The sequence below is a fragment of the Meleagris gallopavo genome, chromosome 7 (genome assembly GCF_905368555.1).
Source record: "Meleagris gallopavo chromosome 7, MGAL_WU_HG_1.1, whole genome shotgun sequence".
In the NCBI taxonomy this organism is placed as follows: domain Eukaryota; kingdom Metazoa; phylum Chordata; class Aves; order Galliformes; family Phasianidae; genus Meleagris; species Meleagris gallopavo.
The window spans coordinates 15016300-15036368 of record NC_139410.1 but is presented as its reverse complement, the minus strand read 5'-3'; the positions used below and the strand labels follow the sequence as shown (position 1 = coordinate 15036368).

At 38.7% G+C, this 20069-nt stretch overlaps 1 protein-coding gene and 1 long non-coding RNA gene across 3 annotated transcripts in view; one reads left to right on the top strand and one right to left on the bottom strand.

The window, feature by feature from the left end:
* The window catches only part of PDE11A (phosphodiesterase 11A), a 127832-nt gene that overhangs the window by 30849 nt on the left and 76914 nt on the right, over window positions 1–20069 (bottom strand). For both annotated transcript variants that reach the window (XM_085228128.1, XM_085228127.1), the window contains exons 11-14: window positions 9570–9716; window positions 9357–9464; window positions 3926–4035; window positions 1158–1248 (exon numbers count right to left, since the gene is read on the bottom strand). In XM_085228128.1, coding sequence (XP_085084254.1) covers window positions 1158–1248; window positions 3926–4035; window positions 9357–9464; window positions 9570–9716 — 456 coding nt within the window. The remainder of the gene's footprint in view (window positions 1–1157; window positions 1249–3925; window positions 4036–9356; window positions 9465–9569; window positions 9717–20069) is intronic.
* Window positions 1–20069, top strand: part of LOC146543967 (uncharacterized) — a 119023-nt gene that overhangs the window by 40194 nt on the left and 58760 nt on the right. The gene's annotated exons all lie outside the window — the stretch shown is intronic.

Genomic DNA, 20069 nt, shown 5'->3' with positions numbered 1-20069 from the left:
AAACTTGCACAGAGTTGTCCATGTTTTAAGCCTGTCTTCAGAAGGGCATTCAGTCATGAAGACTTGAAGAGCCAAGAAGGCTTCTTTGGGCAGAAAGTCTCATTAGTTTAAAGAAAACAAGCAAACAAACAAAAAACCAAAACAAAATAAAAAGAAAAAAAACACTACTTTTCCCTATTCCCTGTGAAAAGGTCTATTTAGCCTTCAAATGCTGCTTTTTGTTATGTCTTTCTCTGCTAGCTAAAGAGCCATTTACTAGGGGATCATCTTTTAGATAATCAGGTTAAACTGACCAGATTGAATTGTTTAAATCTCATGCTGGGGCTCTCCTTTACCATGTCTACATTGTAAACATTATGTTAAAAAACTGGACACTAAACCCAGAGGTCAGTCTTAGACCACTGACTGTAGACACTGCATACAGAGTAAAGGCATTACCCAGTTCCCATTTGCCTATAATCGTGAACATCCCCATGCCATTCAAAAGTTAATGCAGATCAGAATAGTCTCTAATTGTGCTGCACGAATAAGACTTTTTATATATACTGAACACATTTTGTAACAATCTATCTGTAAATTAACAAAATACATCCATTTTCTTCATAAAGATTACGTGTCTATCCCTCTACTTCTCCCACTTATAACACCTCTAGGGCAGTGTAACCTGCATATTGTTGAGCATAAGGTATTCTAGGCAGGAACTATGTCTTTATAGGAATCTGCACAGCAGCTAGTGTATTTTGGACAGTGTAATATTGCTGATGTTAATTAAAAAAACTCACAAACATTTAGTAAAGTAACGCAGAACCAGTAAAGGATGACTGAGATACACTGAGTGCAACACAACACTTGTGGGCAAAGGTAAGAGCATTTTATGTAACTATAAGGTCCTGAGCAGGATCTGTGTAAGACAGAAAAACTGATAATATGATTAGGATATATTCTCCTTGCCCCTAGCCGATTGAGACAGATATAATCTCTGGGATCTACGATCAGCATTTGTAATTGTTTAATTTTGTGCTAGTTGTGACCTTTGAGGTAACCAATAAATAATTCCTCAAGGAGAGGGCATTAAGAAGGTACTGTATGTGGTATTTCCTTTCCCTGGCTGAAGCTGCCCAACAGATTATAGTGAGATTAATAGTAATGCTTTGTACCTCACTTTGGAGAATCATGACAGCATGATTGAAATGGTGGTGCTCCAAGGTAGCAGAGGTGCCGTAGAGCTGAGCTAAAGCTGATCCACTCCTGAAACAGAATGCGAGGAGTCAACAAATGCTGCTCAGTTGCTTACAAAGCAGATTTCAGAGAAAATTTAGTAATAAAGGCATGCAGTCACACTTGTCCTTATCCATGTCAGCAACCATACTTGAGAGTTGGCCAGATCAAAATAGTCATTTATAGCCAAATACCTGGCATTTATATTTATGCTAAATACCATCAGCTGACTAAAGATAGTTCCTAGAACAAAGTTATGGAATGCAACTTCCAAGGAGCCTTAGCAGTGCTGTAAAAACTGTGCAGTAAAAACAGACTGTATTATCCTTGAGCAGGGATCAAGAGATCGACTCTTCTGTTACTTTTAATTTTCAGTTATTAGTAGATATTAACAAAAAAAGGCTTACAAAAAGGTGATTACATACCTTAAAAAAAAAAAAAAAAAAAAAGTCCAAATGCAGTGAGGTTCTGTCTATATCTAAAATCACACACTTAAAAAAAAAAAGTAATGTAACCAAAAAACAGCACTGAGAGTAGTAAATGTAAAAGTAAAGTTTACCATCTGTCTAGAATGTATTTTTTTTTTTATCATGTTTATTATCTAAAACAAAATCAAGCTTCAAAAGGCACAGAGCAGTTGGGTTTCCCAAGTTTAAAGAACAAAAACCTATGAAATACAGTTATTAAATTGAGAATTGTTGGGAGGTGCAGAGAATTGAACTGGATTGTCAGAATAGTTACTGTTCATCATTACTTCACTTCTGGGACCCAGCCTAGAGCGACAAGATGGGTTTTCTTTCCAAAGAAATGAGAACAAGAGATTATGCTGGAGACAAACAGAAAGAGTCTCCTAGGAAAATAAACTATAAAACTGCACCATACTGCTATTTAATTATCAGAAGCAGCTATATTAGAGAGAAAGATGTCCAGGAAACATCATCCCTAGAGAATGTGGTGTTGAGATATATAACAGAGACATTTCAGACAGCTGTGATATTGCCTTCATTGTATAGCTCTTGAACTTTCAGAACACAGAACAGTAGCGCTGAACACAAAATAGGAAAACGTGCTTAAATTTGTAAGCCAAGTTAGAGAAATAAATCATAGCTGCTGTTATGAAAATTGCAGCTTCCATTTTCAGGGATATTTTGTATGTGTGGGAATCTTTGTCTTTTGTTAAATGTCTTCAGCAATTTCTTTATGGAGTCATAAAATGGCAGCCTCCTCTTTGTACTCAGTTGTCAAGGAAGTTTAAGTGATAGCAGACTGATGCTGCAATCTCTGCCTTTAAGTCAGCCATCTCTCTGCACAAGAGATGTGGCTGTGTAATGTTACAGTAGAGAAGTGGTTAACTTAATCAGAGCCTAAAATGGCCTGGATGTAAATCTTAGGTTTCATTTTGGTAAATTAGGAACATAAACATCAATCTGCTGAGCTTCCCATTTGTCTCGTCTTTTTTGATTCTCCTCAAGACTCAGCTGCGAACAGGCATCTAGCAGTGCTTGATAACCTTTGCACCACGAGCTCTGTCTTTTGAGCACTGCAATTGATTTTTCTTGCTATAGTGATTGAAGATACAGACAGTGTCATTGTTTCATTGAGATTGTATAGCAGCACCAATAGCTTAGGAAATGACAGCTTAGCAAACATCAGAAACATCAATATGAGTGATGTTCACTAAGGATACTCACCCCCAGAAACACAGCAGCCAGTGCATATTACACACTGCAGCAAACAGGCAATTCCTACTGTCTTTCAAAACCAGATTTTGGAAACAATCTGATCTTGGTCAACAGAGTTATCTTACCACTCTATAATGCACCCTCAAACTTTCCATTAGCCTGTTGCTATTTCAGCAACACATCTAAGGGCAGGAACTTGGACGGTAAAGACAAACATGAGGCAGGGCTGCTGGATCAGGTCCTAAGCAACTTGAATAGAATGACATTCACTTTTGGAATTGAAAATGGTCTGGAGAGCAAGACTTCACTTAAGTAATGTAAGAATCTGCCTGTGAGATCCAGCCTTGTGCTGTAGCGGGTACTGACCATATCAAGGAGCAGCCAGCCCAACCCTGCCTACGGCAGCAGGACTCCAAGCATATGGAACTCTGGGAACTCTGGCATATGGAGCAGGCCAAGGAGGTGGCATTTCTACAAACCAGGAGCAGCCCACCCACTGCAGACGATATGTATCAGAGCTCCAACATGATGGTTTCATACTCCGTATGCCAGGAATTACATGCTGTGCTTGCCTAAACCATTTTGAAAATTGTTGAGAAAACAGGATTTCAGTTTTACCTTTTTTTTTTTTTTTTTTTAAATTGCTTAGCTAGGTTATGCTTAACTTAATGCATTCCAGTCAGAGAGAAACCCAGATAGATAGTCTCAGTATTTTCTGAGTTGAATACCAGAATTAATAATAACAGAGCCAGAGAGGAACATCAAGTTTGGGCACCACATTTCAATATTTGGTGTCAGCTCACAAAGATTAACCCAATCAACTGCCTGATACAAAGGACAAGGCAGCAATTACCCCAAACAACAGAGAATTATAAAGATGGATAGTCCCTCACTATGTACAGGAATAAGAATACTTGGCCTTGGCCTGGGAGGCCTGAAATTAATGCTTCATTCTTTATCCTGGTCACCTTTTGCTCTTCTGTGGAAGAAAAACAAATTAAAGTAATAAGAATTAGAAAACTTACTTGGCTTGGAAGGCATTGTTGGTTCCCCTGTGGTCAAGGTCATGACACAAGCATCCCACAATCAAAGCTAAAATTTCAATTTCAGTCAGAATCTCTTGAAATCCTGCTGTCTGAGAAAAGGAAAAAAATAGCAGCTGTAACTATCAGTAGCAAAAGGGATAAGTAATGTTAGTCCATCAAGCAACAGCCAACTTTGTTTTGATAGCAGGAACATATCAGTAAAGAGAAGATAAATGCTTTATTGTCATATTACGTTCCCCGCTGCATGTTAGATGGTTAGCAGAACAGATATGTCCTTAGAGTGATCTGTTATTATCTCTCCATTGCATTTCCAGCATGGCATTCCCCCACTATCCAGAAAGCAGTAATGGCAAAAAGAGCTGAATACAAACACCAGTAACTACACAGTAAGACAGGAACCGGAATCTCTTACCAGAGAAATACAAAACAAAATTGATTTCATTTTGAAATTATTGTTCAGATAAGTACTTTAACATGGATTTCTTCAATTTTGAGGTGGCCATTTTAGTTAATTCCTACTGTCAAAGGTATTTAATTTGTTAAATCAAAAGACCTATAAAAGATGCCAGCTAAAATATACTCTACGGAACTGATATGAGCAGTTAAGAGATTTGTTATCTGGGACACATGAAATGAAGTGACATGATTTAAGGAGGAAATAACTCAAAAGGCATAATTCTGCTGCAGATACCCACTCGAATTTGATATAAAGTTTTAAAATTTGATGTACTGAAATCCCCCACAGCCAATTCAGACCAGATATGCCAGTGTGAATCCCTACAAATATTTTTTGCCCCTATACCTCTTCTTGTACAGAAGATGTGCTATAGCCCCTGAACTGTCTCATACCAGAGGAGAAACACTGCTGCTATTGCTAACCTCAAGCACCCTGAACAGGTCATGTCTGAGGAGGTGGCTAAAAGCTGTTTGGGACACTGTAGGTGTGATGCACCTTACCCACAACAGAAACAACATGGTTCTTCAACTCTTCAGAAGCATGAGGGCATATTGCCTGCAAGAATGACTGAAATGGAAAACTGTTAATCTTTTTCTTTCCACGGTATCAGGCTTGAACCACATTCTCCAACTAGCCACATGATCCACTTAGCAAGAGGGGAAATTGTATAAAAGAAACAATTTATTTTGGAAGATAAAACCTAACTTTGTATGTAAGAAATTTTGAATTCCGCTGATTTTCAGTGGAGCATAATTTCACCCACTGGCAAGAAGAGCATTAAGTGATACAAAGACAGTGAATAACAGTGGGATTTGATGTCCTTGCATTTCTGCAGGAACATACAGCCCACTCAGAGATGCCACTCATTGTTGCAATACCAAGTGAGAACTTTGCTATTCACTTGGAAGACCATGAATTCTACTTAAATAAATATATATTTAAATGCAAATATTCTCTGTTTTCACAGTCTAAAATGTGGCTGCAGTTAATTCTTAGGCAGTACAGGGAACCAACCCTGTTTCAGGTAGCTCAGAAGTACATTTTAGCATGAACTATGGAAGTGCAGGACTTGCTACAAATGCTTTATAACTGTACATCAAAGTTTATACATCTAAAAAGATAATAAAGTATGAGGGAAAAACATTCCATTCATGTAATATCCACTGGTGTACAGATTAACCTGACTATTACGAAAGGGCTTCTCCAGATTCTTTTTAAAATTCCAGTAGTAGATACTCAGGCAGAGGAAGTTATCTAAAAAATGGTGTTTTCTGGTTTTATACTTTAAATATTGCTCTTGTATAACAAAAATAATAAAGGTCTATTTAGGGAAAAAAAAAAAATAAATTGAAAAGAGGATTGTAACTGACAACATACCATGTGTCAACTTTCAGTCTAGAGAAAGCATTCATGCTGAGTTAAAGCAACTTAAAATAGGAGTTTAATAATAGAATGTTGATACTGTAATAAATAGCCTTCAGCGTAACAGAAGCTTTGATTAAACTCAAAGATTCAACCTGTATCATAAATGCAGGGAGACTGATTAAGGAATTTATTAACATTAGCAATATCTTGAAAATAAATTCAACATTTAATCAAAAATATTGTCATAGAGTATATGAGAGAAATACAGCATATCTTACTTAATAAGAACGTTCAATTTAAAACAACATCATTGTAAGAGGATATCTTTTTTTTTTCTTTTTGCATTATGTTCAGAGCAGAATCACATTTCCTCATTTTTTGAATTTACAGAGAGAAAAAAAAATACAGCTGTATACGATGGCACTGTAAAATTTATTTTCACCAGAAAAAAAACGACCCATAACTCACGAGTGGCAGAGTCTCCAGTGAGTTATGGAGGTCATTCTCTCATGTGAGGAAATGAATTGCATTCGTTATACCTTGCTCCACATTATGTGTTTTGTTAGTGGCATACCAGATGTGATTTTAATTTTATATTAGTGACTTTTTCATTTTTACTTCTTGAACAAAGTACTAATGTGGAACAAAGTCATTGATTATCAAAGCTGGGCTTCATCCTGTGGTTTACTCTCATGTGACATTCCTAACTCGCAAGCCTTGCTTCAGTGCTTGTCTTCAGAATATTTGGATGAGCCTGAAGCATGGCTCACAGGACTGGGTTTATAATTCTCCAGTGTCTTGAAAAGAACAAAATCTATATTTAGACATACAGGGATATATGGTACACATACAGAAGGCTGACAGAGGAGTGAAACACCTGGTTTAAGCATTGCAGGATTTCTGTTGTCTTGTTTAGCCCAGCCAGATTTTGCTCCTGTTTTCAATGAGAGCGTGGTGAGGCCATCAGAAGCTAATCTGTTACCATGTAATGTAGTAATGTCTAACCTGTTAGGCTAAACCTTCATGAAAACTCCCTAAAATAGACCTATTTATTTATATTTGTGGTGCAGATAACATTGTTTTTCATGGAAAAACCAGAAAAAGATGACAACACCTTTAGGAAAGGGTCTTGCATATTGACATATTCATATACACAAACCCTGCAACAAAGTATTGGGCACAAATCAGTATCTCTACAAGGCAGAGAATTTTCCCTTTTTGCAGATGAAAAACGAACAATGAGGCATACTAAGTAGGATGGCTCTCCCAAGAAAAATGCCATATGAGCAAACCTTGTGCTATTACTAGTCTCGTGACTATCACTTTTATGTCTCTTTTCACAAAATCAGTCTTCCTATCTCTGAAAGCGAGAGCAGCTAAGGCGGGTCCCAAACTGCCTGGCTTCTGTTTTGCACCAAAGCCACAGCAAGGCAGGACAAGACATGGCGCAGTCAAAAGCCTCTGGTGCATGTGCCCAGCCGCCCACCTGGAACTGCCTGCTCGTCTCACCAGAACCCCACGTACTGAAATGAGCTGAGCTTGAAAATCCTACATCACTTCCCACAGATATCTGTGCTCCCACAATGCTTGCTTAAACGCATCCTGAAATTAAGCTTTGAACGTGGTTGCAGAGTTCGGCCTCGCTGGCCTGCTGTTGGCTGTTCAAGAAACCGCGATCTTCCTCCTCCCCGCTGGCTGCCGATTTGCGATTTGGCCGCCTCCAGCTGAGATGGAGGTGCCCGGTAGGAAAGAGCTTTTCCACCCAAAACAGAACCTGCCGCAAAGCCGGCCTCGGAGCTCCATCTAGAGGACGCTTTCCCCCGCAGAGGAGCTGTGTGGAGATGGGGGCTGTGGATTCCTCGCTCCGGGCAGCGTTCGGCAGAAATTAAATTCCCAGACGTTGTCTGACTTGACTCTTATTGCTCAGAGTGAAAGCCCTTCTATCTTTATATAACTTAACAACAAGCTTGCCACGCTCATAACACTTTTAGAAACTACCAATGCCCACGTTACAATGAGTTTTCATTTAAGATCAACAAAAAGTATCTGTAGGAAGACATGGCTGGTTCCACCCAATCTCCATTCCCAAGAGAAGGGATGACTTCTCTCACACTCATTAGAGATCCCTGTTTGCTTTGCCTCACAGCTTGTTACAGCTCCCTAACTGCTCACAGAACCTAACCCACACAACTTGCAGGACAGACCTAGCACATGGCCCATGTCATTTACCTGCCTGGGGACCTCATGCTCTGCTTTTTCTTGAACTAAGGTACTGGTTGTGCCACAGAGATGACGCCCAACCTGGAACAACAGCTGGAAATCTAAGCCAACTGTGCCCTATGTAGAGGTAACATGCTCCAGCCCATCTAATGGCTGTGTAACACAGTGCAAATATTTCAGTGGCAGGTGACCAATCTTGTGATCTCACTACTGTATGATTAGCACAGGCAGTGCACACTCCACTGGTAACACGCAGACTAGCATGCAAATGCTAGCCATGCTGGCATCTCAGCAGCAACAAGAATGTAAAAATTCAGTAATTAATCACAAGATTGTTCCTCTGTCCCTAGGAAATGTTCTTGTATTTGAAAATGCAGCCTTTGCTTTGGGGATCCTTCTTTTGTTGGTTCCTCGTGAAAATATTCTAAGATGCTTTTTAGTGATAAATGCTCCTCTAATTATATAACATAAGCTTATGCATCAACCATTTTGTTAAAGTATCACCTTATGAACATCACACTTTTACGAAAGCCTAAAATATTCATTTCATTTGAAATTTTATCTGGAGATATGGAAAAAAAATTAAAAAGCACAATGAAAACTGTTGTACGCCCAGAAACACATTGCTTCGCTGTTGCCGTATTAAGCAGAATATTAAATAACCAGAACCACAGTCTTTTTACAGACATGTTTGCAAGAATTAACTAATTAAATATGCATTATTAATATATATAATAGTATATATATAATATACAATGGCACGGTTGTTGTGGGGTAGGAGGAGAGAGCACTGGTATTTTTAACAGAATTAACCCGTACACTGAGAGAAGATACAGCTACTGATGGTGATAGAAGTAAACAAAACGCACCAGTATCACAGTGTCCAATGAAGACAAAAGATTCACATAGATCACTATGGAGGAAGATGATCTTAATGGTTTAAGGCAGTATTTTTCACAACAGCTTAGATGAAATGTGAGAAGAAAATATTAAATATCAACAAATAAATTCTAAATCTTCCATGTTTTTTATGTCCCAATTTAACAGTCCAAAGTAAATGTGAAATTAAAGAGTTCCAAAAGGAAAGCATTATTGTAAGATGAAGATCCATAACAACAAGCTTAATCCAAGACTTCCATCTGTTTTCAGTCACTTTAATATGCTTGTGATATCACTGTCACTAAAACACTATAAGGTTTTGCCAAACACATGCCATCTTAAGTTGAATAACCTAATTCTGTGTGCATATCTACTGCAAATGAATGAATATCATAACAACTAGAAAAACACGTTGGAAAACATTTAGACAGGTAAGGCAATGTAGCACTAAAAGATCTTATGGGATTGTGTCTGTATCGGGATACTTACAGTTAACATGGCAAACATTAGTTGGCACACGTTGAAAGCATGTCTCCAGTTGTGATACAAAACCATTCGATAATTCTTCCTAACTGTCAAAAGCCACCTACACAGCGTCTGAAATGAAAAGTACAAATTTTATCAGGGCTACTAAATGCGTGCAAATGGACAGAGCAGTGCCAACATGGAAGCAGCAGATATCTCTGCAGAACAGATGGTTACCTCATAGTCAATTTTAAATTTCTGAACCATTCCAAGTTCCATGAACATCCGCAGGGCTGCAGTAATCATGGCATCCACATCGAGTGAGAAGTCATCAAAATGGATGTCATCAATGCCAAGCTCTGACACCAGAGGGATGTTTGCTGCCTGAAAACGCCAAAGGGAAAGGGAAAGTTCTGATTCAAAGCTAGGTCCTTTTTTTCTGTGTCTCTTAAAAGAAACCACCCGTACATCTGCTCTGATCTGCCAATATGTCCCCTGCGGTATGTGAATTCCAAGCAACAAAGCCTTCATCTGAGAAATACAAACTGGTCAGGCTAACTGAGGTAGGGAAAAGAGGAAGGAGAAGAACCAGACGCAAGTGGAAAATACATCCCAACTGCATGTGGAGCTCACATACAGCAGTTAGGCTGGAAGAGCTGACCACTTAACAGCTACTGCAGTAACACAATATATTCCAATGCAAATTACAGTGCTGTAATGTGAGAAACATCTGGACAGCCAGCAGCTGTGAATTTTAATTGCTACCATTCAGAAATGCAAAGTAAATATACTGCTCTGCAGAATTTCCTCATCCAAATGTCCTTAAGTTTATAAGCATACAAGAACTGTTCACTTTATACTGTTCACATAGAACCAAGAGTAATACAAGAAATGCATAGCAAAAATAGTTTTCAAAGGAACAAAAAAAAAAGTTAATAAGCTATAGCAAAAGCCTTATATCTTCTTTCTTCCATTTGATAGCAGATTCACATTCCATTTGTAATAGAGGAATGAACTTTTTGTGCAGACAAAAACAAATGAGGGAGTGTGTGGGACTGGCTCATGAATACTGTTGTGCACATGGTCATGCTTTGGGTGGCCTGGTGGCAGCATCTGCAGAAGCCAGGTGGGGGGGCCAGCAGCCCTGAAGGATTTGCTTGCCCTTCCTTGTGCCCCTTCAGAGCTGCTATTCATCTCCCCAGAGAAGGCAGGTGGAGGAAGCTGCCTCTGCTGAAGAAGCATCTGTTTGCTCTCTCCAGCAGCAAGAAGGTGATAGGTCAGGTAGAAACCTCACAGAGGGGCTGAGTCCGCCTTACAGACCAAGAGCTGGACCATACTGAATTTGTTAGACTTGCCTGGAGTCAGCTAGTATGGCACATCCAGCTCACCATGTGCATGTAAAAATATCCATTTGTTCATACCATTCTAAGTTCACCTTCAGAGTTACAGCTTGTACACGATCACTTAACAGCTTCCTTTTGAAAACTTGAACTTTGAAGTATTACACCATAACTATGACAAGTTATTGAAAAGAAAAAAAGGTTTTTCTAGACAAAAGAAAACTTTCACCTCAATTATTACTTTACATGAAGATTAAGCTGGTTCAGCCATACCTTATAAGAGCAGAGAAATCTGCCATTCAACAGCGGTGACACTGCAGTAGCAATCTAGCTGCTAGCTAGAGAAAGCTCTCTTTTCAGTTCAGTGCCCATACCACAAAAATTCCTGATATTACACCGCTGAGGTTGACTGATGTGGGAAATGAAACAAACCCATCAAGCCAAAGACACAGCTGAACAACTTAAGGAGCATGCAGGAGAGAAGCAAGCTTGGTTAACTGTATATATACTTTGCCCGCTTTGTCAGCCTGCTGATCAGGATTGAACCAACTCAACATCTTTTTTGGAACAGTTGTTGAAAAATTTAAAATAGTTATTAATTACACTGATGGGATTTATGACTTAATACTCCTTAATACTTGTCTGAAAAGCTACGCGTTCAATCCCAGTGTAAAGAATGAATGAAAATGCTGTTAAATATGAAACAGGAATGCTGCCCCAAACTACATCCTCCTAGACCCTCGTTGGTCTGGCAAAAATTGTGGCTTCTTACCCCCTGGTTATTATTCAGAGTTTGGAGGATACTCAGGTTGCATACTAATCTTTACCCTACAGATATACTCACTGTGTAGTAAATGTACTCTATTCAAAATATCTACAATAGAAGAAAAATATTGTCCATTTTATTTATTTTTTTAGAAAGAAGTTTAAAGAGAAAAAATGCTGAAACAGAAATTCTTCAATGTAACCAGCCCTGCTTGGAACTGCTTTACTGAAAGCATCCTTACAAACATACTGCTGCATTTTCACTCGCCATGAAGTGGGCTCTGATTAAAGTTTTAACTTTTTTTGGTTGTTGTTCTCTCAAAGGAAAAGAGAAATTTCCCTTGCAATTTTCCACTTGAAAAAAAAAAAACCAACGTATTTACCGACCTGTTACAATTCAAGTGTGTACACTTGAAGCAGTTGCTCAACTGTGACTGTTTTTCCTTTTCTCAAACAGTAGAGAAGTAACAATATATTCCAAATCTATTACAAATTGAACAACAGGATATTAACAAAGCAAGTCAAAAACAATTTCTTCCCATGTCAGTCTGAAACTTTTAAATATTTATGAGATTTTACATTCCTAAATTTAACAGGAGTGCCATAATCCAAAATAACAGCTGAATTAATAGCCAGGAGATAACATTTGTATAAAAGAACCATTTGCTTTACAACAGCAATAAAGAAAACAACAGAATTATGAGTGTTGAGACTAATTTGAATAATGTTAAAAAAAAAAAATAAAAATGCTGTGGGGCTGCAGCAATATTCCAGCTGCACCTGGCATTGTCTGTCCTGAGCTTCTTATGTTGTAAATGCAACAGTCCAGGGTTTATAAGAGAGCAGTCATTAAAACTTCATTTCTTTAATTACAAAGATATAAAAAATATTCATAATATAGAATATTAAAGCATATCCAGCCCTGACATTTTGCTGCGCTGCAGGAGAAATTCCAGTGAATTTCTTAAAATAGACAGCAACAATAATGTTCTCTTCCAGGAAAACAGAGGGGATGAAAGTACCATGACAATAAGAGGAAGGGGCAGGCAATTAAAATTCAACTTACACTGAAATTATTTTCTAAAGCACCCCAGTGATTTAGGATCACTTAAAAGGCTTGCTTCCTTTGGAATGTTTTGATGTTCAATTTCCTCTTTCTAAAAACAATTAAGAACATTACACATTGAAGTCTTTTTACCCTGTGGACCAAGCAATTTCAAAGCTCTTCATTCTTGAGAAATATTCACGTGACTTGTAAGAGCTTACGGTAAATTAAAGCTGGATAAGACTCCTCTGGTCACATCCCTGCTTTAATTCCAAGAAGTGATAATATTCATCTCGAAAGGAGCCATGAACACAAGCTGCCTCCACGAGAAAGCGTGGGGCAAAAGTCTATAGCTACCCCATACTCGGATGTGCACAGACTGGGATGGATAGGGAAAAGGGGGAACAAATATGCCTTTGTACTCAATTCAGCATAAAAGTCAGGTTCTCCTTTCCTCATTACTCTGCTATCGTGGAAATTGCTTCATAGGCTTCTTGGTACATGTGAATGGTGGGGAGGAAAATAAGAGACTGATCAAATCTTAAACAAATCTACATCAACAATATTCAGCTCTTTAGTGACCACTAATCACCATCGTAGTTCTAAATACATGGAATAACTATTAACTACAGTATCCCAATCCTGGCCACAATCAAAGACAGCCTGTGGTTCTTGTTCAGTAATAATAAGCCTCTGTGCTGCTATGGATAAACAAAAGCTAAGAAAGAAAGAAAACTTTAGGAAACTAAAGAGGCAAAGTTTTAGGGAAACACTGAGAGCTAAAATTCTTCAAATAAAAGCTGTTATCTGGTGCTTACACCTTAGTGCTGCTGAACACAAGTATTTCACAGTTTTGGAAGCATGCATATAGCATATGCTGTATAATTTCTTTATATTGGTAGCACAGAACTAGACAACAATGAAGTATTCATTCCTAGTCTGTATGTATGCCTAGTACGTACATAGACAGTACGTACGTGTGTGTATACATACATCAGAAAAATGCAATATAATATGCACACACACACACACAGCATTTTACAATGTTCTTGCTGTAAGGGCTGAATGAGGCACTTGCAAGCAGCAGAAATCAATCAACACAAGCAAAAGGGGAAAATTCTGCTGCTCTTACAGAGCCTGTTTCCTGAATGAGATATAGGTATTATATTCAGCTTGGTTAATGTTACTGCAAATTGCTTTCCTTTTAATCCTGCTTTCAACTTCTGTCATATACCACCCTAGTACCTTCCTAATGGCCAATGCTGCTGTTGAGAAAGTATATGCAAAACATACCATTAAATGACTGATTATATTCATTAATGCCACTAAGAAAGAGAAATTAACTTTAAATCAATTTGTATTATAAATAATACAAGAACAATCACTTGAAATGGGAAAAAGGAAAGGCAGTGAAGTTCCCTCTTCTCATTCCAGCTACTCAGATGTTCTTTCAGCAGAGACCAGCAGTCCAGTCACACTTTGCCATCGTGAAAAATGCATAGTGGGAGACAGCTCTTTGTAGAGAAAAAACTATATAACCTCAGGGACAAATATGAAATGGCAGTTTGGATAATTAGCAATCTTCTGTAGCAAAACTTGATTATAAGACAAGTCTGATAAGTGATGGAGAGAGGGCAATTTGGTAGTTTGATTATCAGAGGTCATCACAGACCAACTGGCAGCTTGAGGATTTTCTCACACAGAAGATACCTGAAGGGTATAATTGTAGAAAATTCATTCAGCATTACATATAATATACAAAAAGCCAGATTTTGATCCATTTGGCACTGAGAACACAGGATAAAATATGATTTGCACAACAGATGATTTTGTACTAATTCTTTTAACAGCATATTCTTAGCAATCATATATTCCATATTTGATAATGTGATGAAGTCAGACTTGAGGCCCTTTTAAGTATCTCTGCAGTGTGACACTCAAAGATTAGAAACTGAAAAAAGCTTGAAGGTGGATCTTCAAAAACTGTGCAGAAAGCATTCAAGTGGAGAATATTTAAGTATGCCTTCTTCATCTCTCACTTTATCTTCTATGCAGCCATAGTGAAGACAATAATTTCAGATGGCACAGATTTTTTATTTCCAAAGGGTTCTTTTCATGTATAAAGGCCCCTAAAAATACTTGCTTATATTTATATCTGCAGGCTTTTTAAAAAACGTATCTTTATTGTCAGCTATTAGCAGTAGTGGACAAATCCTGAAAATATTCACATCCACGGAGGACCAAAGCCTGTCATGCTCCAGTCTGACACATTTCTTACTCTCTCCAAAGGGCAAGAATCAAATGCTTCAGCTCAGCAATGTTTGAATGCCCAGAGCAACCCAGATTTAAAGGCCTCCATCTGTTACTGCAGGCTGCAACTGGCTGCCCTTCACGGTGCTGAATCAGCACTTCTTTTCCAATAACCAGCCCAGCAGGAGCAGGACAGCAGCATTTAAATGGGAGTTTATAATATTTACAGTAAAGGGAAGTGGGTGTGGAACAGATTTAAAGCATGTGTATGCATGCTCCTGTGGACTTCAATGTTAATGATTTTTTTTTAATACGACTATCACTGCTGCCTTCTGCAGTAAGATCACATGGAGCCACGGAGCCATTTTCGTTGGAGAATATTTCTTAAGACCAGTCAGTCTAGCCCCATACTCAAGCAGGGTCAAAAAAGTAATATTTCACCTGCTCTTCAAAAACTTTCATCAAATTTTGATTCCCTGAATGAGGGCACTGTAGGAAGCAATACTTGAGTGGATGAAACCAGAGACTGGAGTGAAACAGTAGTAGCGTTTTGGTCCCACCTGAAGGCAGGTGGATGAAAGCATGATACAAGGAAAAGTTGTACTCCTATGCACACATTTTGCCACCACCAGATCTACAGGATTCCCATCTTTTGTGCACTGGTTGCTGTGAATTTTTTATCCAACAACTGCTCAGATGTAAAAGACAGCAAAAGTCCCTCAAACGGCATTTACAGATTTTAAGATCTTTCAGAGTAACCCACAGATAAGCAGTGGGTTGCAATAGTGAAAGCAAACACTCAAGCTCTGCCCCAAATCCCACAGAGGGTGTCTGAGCCCTTTACTTGAAAGAGTCATTGTGTTATGTCAAAATCTCACATTTGTAAACTGAGAATAATGCTATTCTTGCATCCAGCTTTAAAATCTGCAGATGAAGCATAGATATGTGGTATACACTGCTTTCTTTTCAACTGGCAAATTAACAGGGTGGTGTGCAATTTAAACAAGTTGTGGAACCAAGAAAGCTGCATTTGGCCTTGTTTCAAATGTTATGTTTTGTAAGTGGTCAAATCATGTGTAACTACTTCTGAGGTGAATACTGCTATTTGCTTTAATTAGAAGAGAAACCTCTTGGCGTTAAGAAAGCTATTAATTCTGCTCCTTCTACTAAAACAAGAAAAGTAGCCATTAAATAATATTACTAACAAATATAGCATTTGGCAAATGTTTTCATTATTACACATTGCAGTCATGACAAAAATATGCTATTTACCTTTTGGTTTTGGTATAATGGCATTATGCCTGAAAGGAGGCTGTCTTATACTTTCATTTTTAAAAAGGCAAATGAAGAAATGTCATTACAGCACTTCACTTGCTGTTTTCAAAGACAAACCCAGAACTACATCTGAAAACCTGGAAGTATTTTTAGCGTTCAGTCAATCCTGCCTGAACGTGCCACTTTCTGAAACCAAGACCCTTCAAAAGGAATAAAAAGTTCCACAAAGATAAAAATATTACATTTAAAGTTTTTAAAAACTGAAATGGAAACGATACAAAATACATTATTTATTTTGCTAAAAATCAATCCACGGCATTAAAGTTGTTTCTTAGTACATAGAAACAAAATATATAGCAGTCTATAAAAGCAACAAGAAAATTCTATTTTAAAAGATCAGAGACATAAAATAGAAACAATTAATGGTCTGAGTATCTATTATTCTTAAGGCCAAAGTACATAACCACAGCGGCCCAGGACTGGAGTTTTACAGGGCATGCACATTGTACACAATGATCTCCCGAGGCGCACAGGGGAGTGTTCACGTCCTCTTGGCTTATGGTGATTAGGAAATAGCCAGTGAGTCACATACTACAGGCTAGCAACTGTCTACTTTTTATGACCACTGGTGCAGATGAGAAGCTTATACAAAAGAGACTATTCAGTCTCAGTCCCAGAATTTTAAACAAATGCAAGCAGCAAACCTAGGGCAAATATTTCTCTGTGATACAAAATAAGTGTCAGGCATGCAAGGCTGCCATTTCCCACAACAGTCCCATTTGGTTTGGGTAGGCAGAGTCAGCTTTGTTGCTCTCATGAAGAGCAGAATGGGTAATGAGGACTGATCCCCTCATGCCTATAAATTTGGGAGAGTAAGGAAAGAGGGACTGAAAGGCAGCCTTCTTCACAAGAAGACCTAGGAAGGGGAAGGAAGGCTCTGGCTTCTTCCTTGAAGGCTCAGAAGAGGAACAACCTGATTAGAAGTGAAAGGAACAGGGTCAGGGTTCTTCTCACAGAGTAATGTGAAGAAGCAGGGAGGAACCAGCTCTTCTGGTGGCAAACAGCCCAAATTGTGCCCTGCAATTCTAAGCAGGACACATATGAGCTTTCGAGAGAGGAAGAAGTGAAGGCATTGCCAAGAAGAGAGAGAAAAAAAAAACACCACCAATAAAATAAAGAAACAAACTCCTTTCTGGTACCATAATAGCACATGAACTTGTATTTCACTGTTTTTCCTGTCCCAGTGTATTCTGGCAGCACTCACCACTCCCTGACACAACCTGCAGGAGCTCTGCTCACAGGCCATTGCCATGGGGCTATGGGAGTGCTGCCCGAGCACTCAGCAGTGACACTGGATGGTGTTCCTGCTGGCCACTGATGTTCTCTTTGTAAGCACCTGTGACAAATCAGGCTGGCAGAGCAGTGATTGGTGGAGAAACTTATGCAAAATATATGAGAGGGCTACTAAATTGCTGAGGAGAAAGTCCTATTTCAGGTCTGCTAGAGTGACAGCTATAGCACGCTACTGCTAGGCAGACAGTAAATAATGTTGAAAATACCAACAAATTTAAAATGTACATTTACAGAGAAATCTATTGAGAACCCTACGGCGATAGTTCTTAAAATATGTTTTATCTTTTTCTCCTTAGTTTTCATCAAGTTTTGATTGCAAGTTAAAAAAAAAAAAATAAATCCACCTTTCCTACTCTGGATCCATAAGTCACTCCCTAGGCACACTCAGGACTGCTCAAAAGTCCTCAATAGGGTCAGTCCAGTTCCCACTCTTTGAGCCAACATACATTCCCCCCACACCCATCCTGCAGAGCAGCAGAGAGCTCTGCTTTACATGTGACCCACCACCTCACCATAACATTACTGCTGAGAAAATACAAAATTTATAGATCCTGCTTTTTCAACAAAAATAAATAATCAGAGCTTAAATCTTGTATTTAGGTCCTTATTTACTACCTAGATCTTACTAGCTTTATAAATTTTCTTAACAGTTGACCTTCATTTGCTGCTATTTTGAGATGGAAGACTGAAAGACAGCCTTGTTCAAACTTGTTTTGTGTTGTTCATAGAGTTCGTATTGAAGGTTTTATAAATACAATTATCCAGCCCTAACATGGTAGTAAGATATTTGATGGCTATTACCGCTTCTTTTCTCCTAGGTACCTTAGATCTGCCAAATTAAGGTTTTGAATATACTCACATTGCATGCTTAGAAAGTGCTGTGGAGGGGCTGTAGCAGCAACCACAGGAAGAGTGAACCCTGGTGACAAGGTCTGTCTGCATGACTTTCAGGGACACTGAGGACTGTAGAAAGCTGTAGAGTGCACCTAATACCTGAGCCATCACTGACTCAGAGAAGCTGTTAAGGTGCAGACAAGTGAGAAATGAGCCAGGCAAGGAGCTGAATGTGGGCCCCTATGGGGCCGCTTTGCTGCACTGCACCAGAGTCTCTGCCATGTGACCTGGGCCAGATGCTATCCACAGTTCAGGTCCTGCCACTACCTGCTGTAATACTGCAGTCTTAATGCTGCTTACAGCCTTTCCTTATCAGCACAGTTCTGTGCACGGCAGCACGGAAAGCAGCATTTGTTATACCACATTTTAGCATCTCAAAAAGGATGCTGTATGTACAGGCGAAACAAAAATGTGCTGGATAACACTGATACCTGACGTTTTCAGCTGCTTTGCATGCACTCAATCCTGGGTATATCTTGTTGCAAAGCAAAAGAAGATTGAACACTTCATAGAAACGGCCTCATAAAATATTCAGTTTCCTGGTTTTGCCTGGGGTGCAATCTGCACATTTTCCATGCAGTTGGACCAGGAAAAAGAAGTGCTAGAGTCTATTTCTCATACATTTAAAGTGTTTACACTTTCAACAAAATAGGCTAAAAATGCAGAGTTACCAACATCAATTTCTGTGGAAGAAAACACATGTACTCCATCTGGGATTTTGCCCAGACTAAAACAAGAGACTTCTGTGACTAAAACAATTCAGGAATCCCTCACACAGATATTGGAACAATTTAATAACACCAACAAGGTTGTAGTCTGCTACAATAACTACAATAACTGCTTTACATAATACATGCTATCCATAATTTTGTCTGGATGACACATTCCCATACACCCCAAATATAAACCTGTTCAGAAAGCAACTGTGTATCCATGCAATTTTTTTCCTTTCAAAAACCCCAGAACCTTATTTAATACGGCACAGGAGCAGAGCCGTTTGCACACTCCCACACAGGAGCAGGTCTCCCAGCAGTGCCTCATCCTGCACCAGCTGATGGAGGAACACACAATAAAAGCACTAGGTATGAGACTGTGAAAATAACATGGCTGAACCCATCATGATACTTCTGCCAAGTCTCTCTGTGACCGTGCCAAAAGGACATGCTGTCCATTCTGCTAACATGGTCCAGTACGCCCACACGCTCAAAGGTTATGATATTGTGAAATTGGACTGGGATTACCTTTTTCAGGATTTTACCACCTAACAGAAATCCTGCTAAGTGCTCAGCCTTAAAGTGGAGCAATGATGGCACCCAGTGGCCAAACAGATTCATCTCAGAAAAACGTTTCCAGCTATTTTCCATTCCTCTCTTGTTTGGGCTTTAATTATAAAAAAGGTTCTACCTTTACTGTGAGCTGGTTGACAGGGTGAAAGGGCCTTTTAAAGGCCCTAGCTCCTTTCTTTAAGGGATATTTATGTTTCCTTTTGTAGTTTTTTTTTTTTTTTTTTTTAAACCTATAGAGGTGCTACCATTAATAATTTAAAATCAATACCAGTGAACGTTTATGACAAACAGCTGCTTGCAGCCAGAACCTGGTATACAGAAATAAACAAAGAAAAGTATTTTGTCCCCATGTAGAATGCATACTGGGGGACAAAAGGAAAGATTTCTTCCTGATTTTAGAATTAATACTGCTATTAAGGAACTTGTTTAAAATTGAAGTTGATAATATTAATGACAGACATAAAATTTCTATCCAAATGGTGAAAAACAACTTGATTTTTTAACCAGAGAATACCCACCTATATATTAA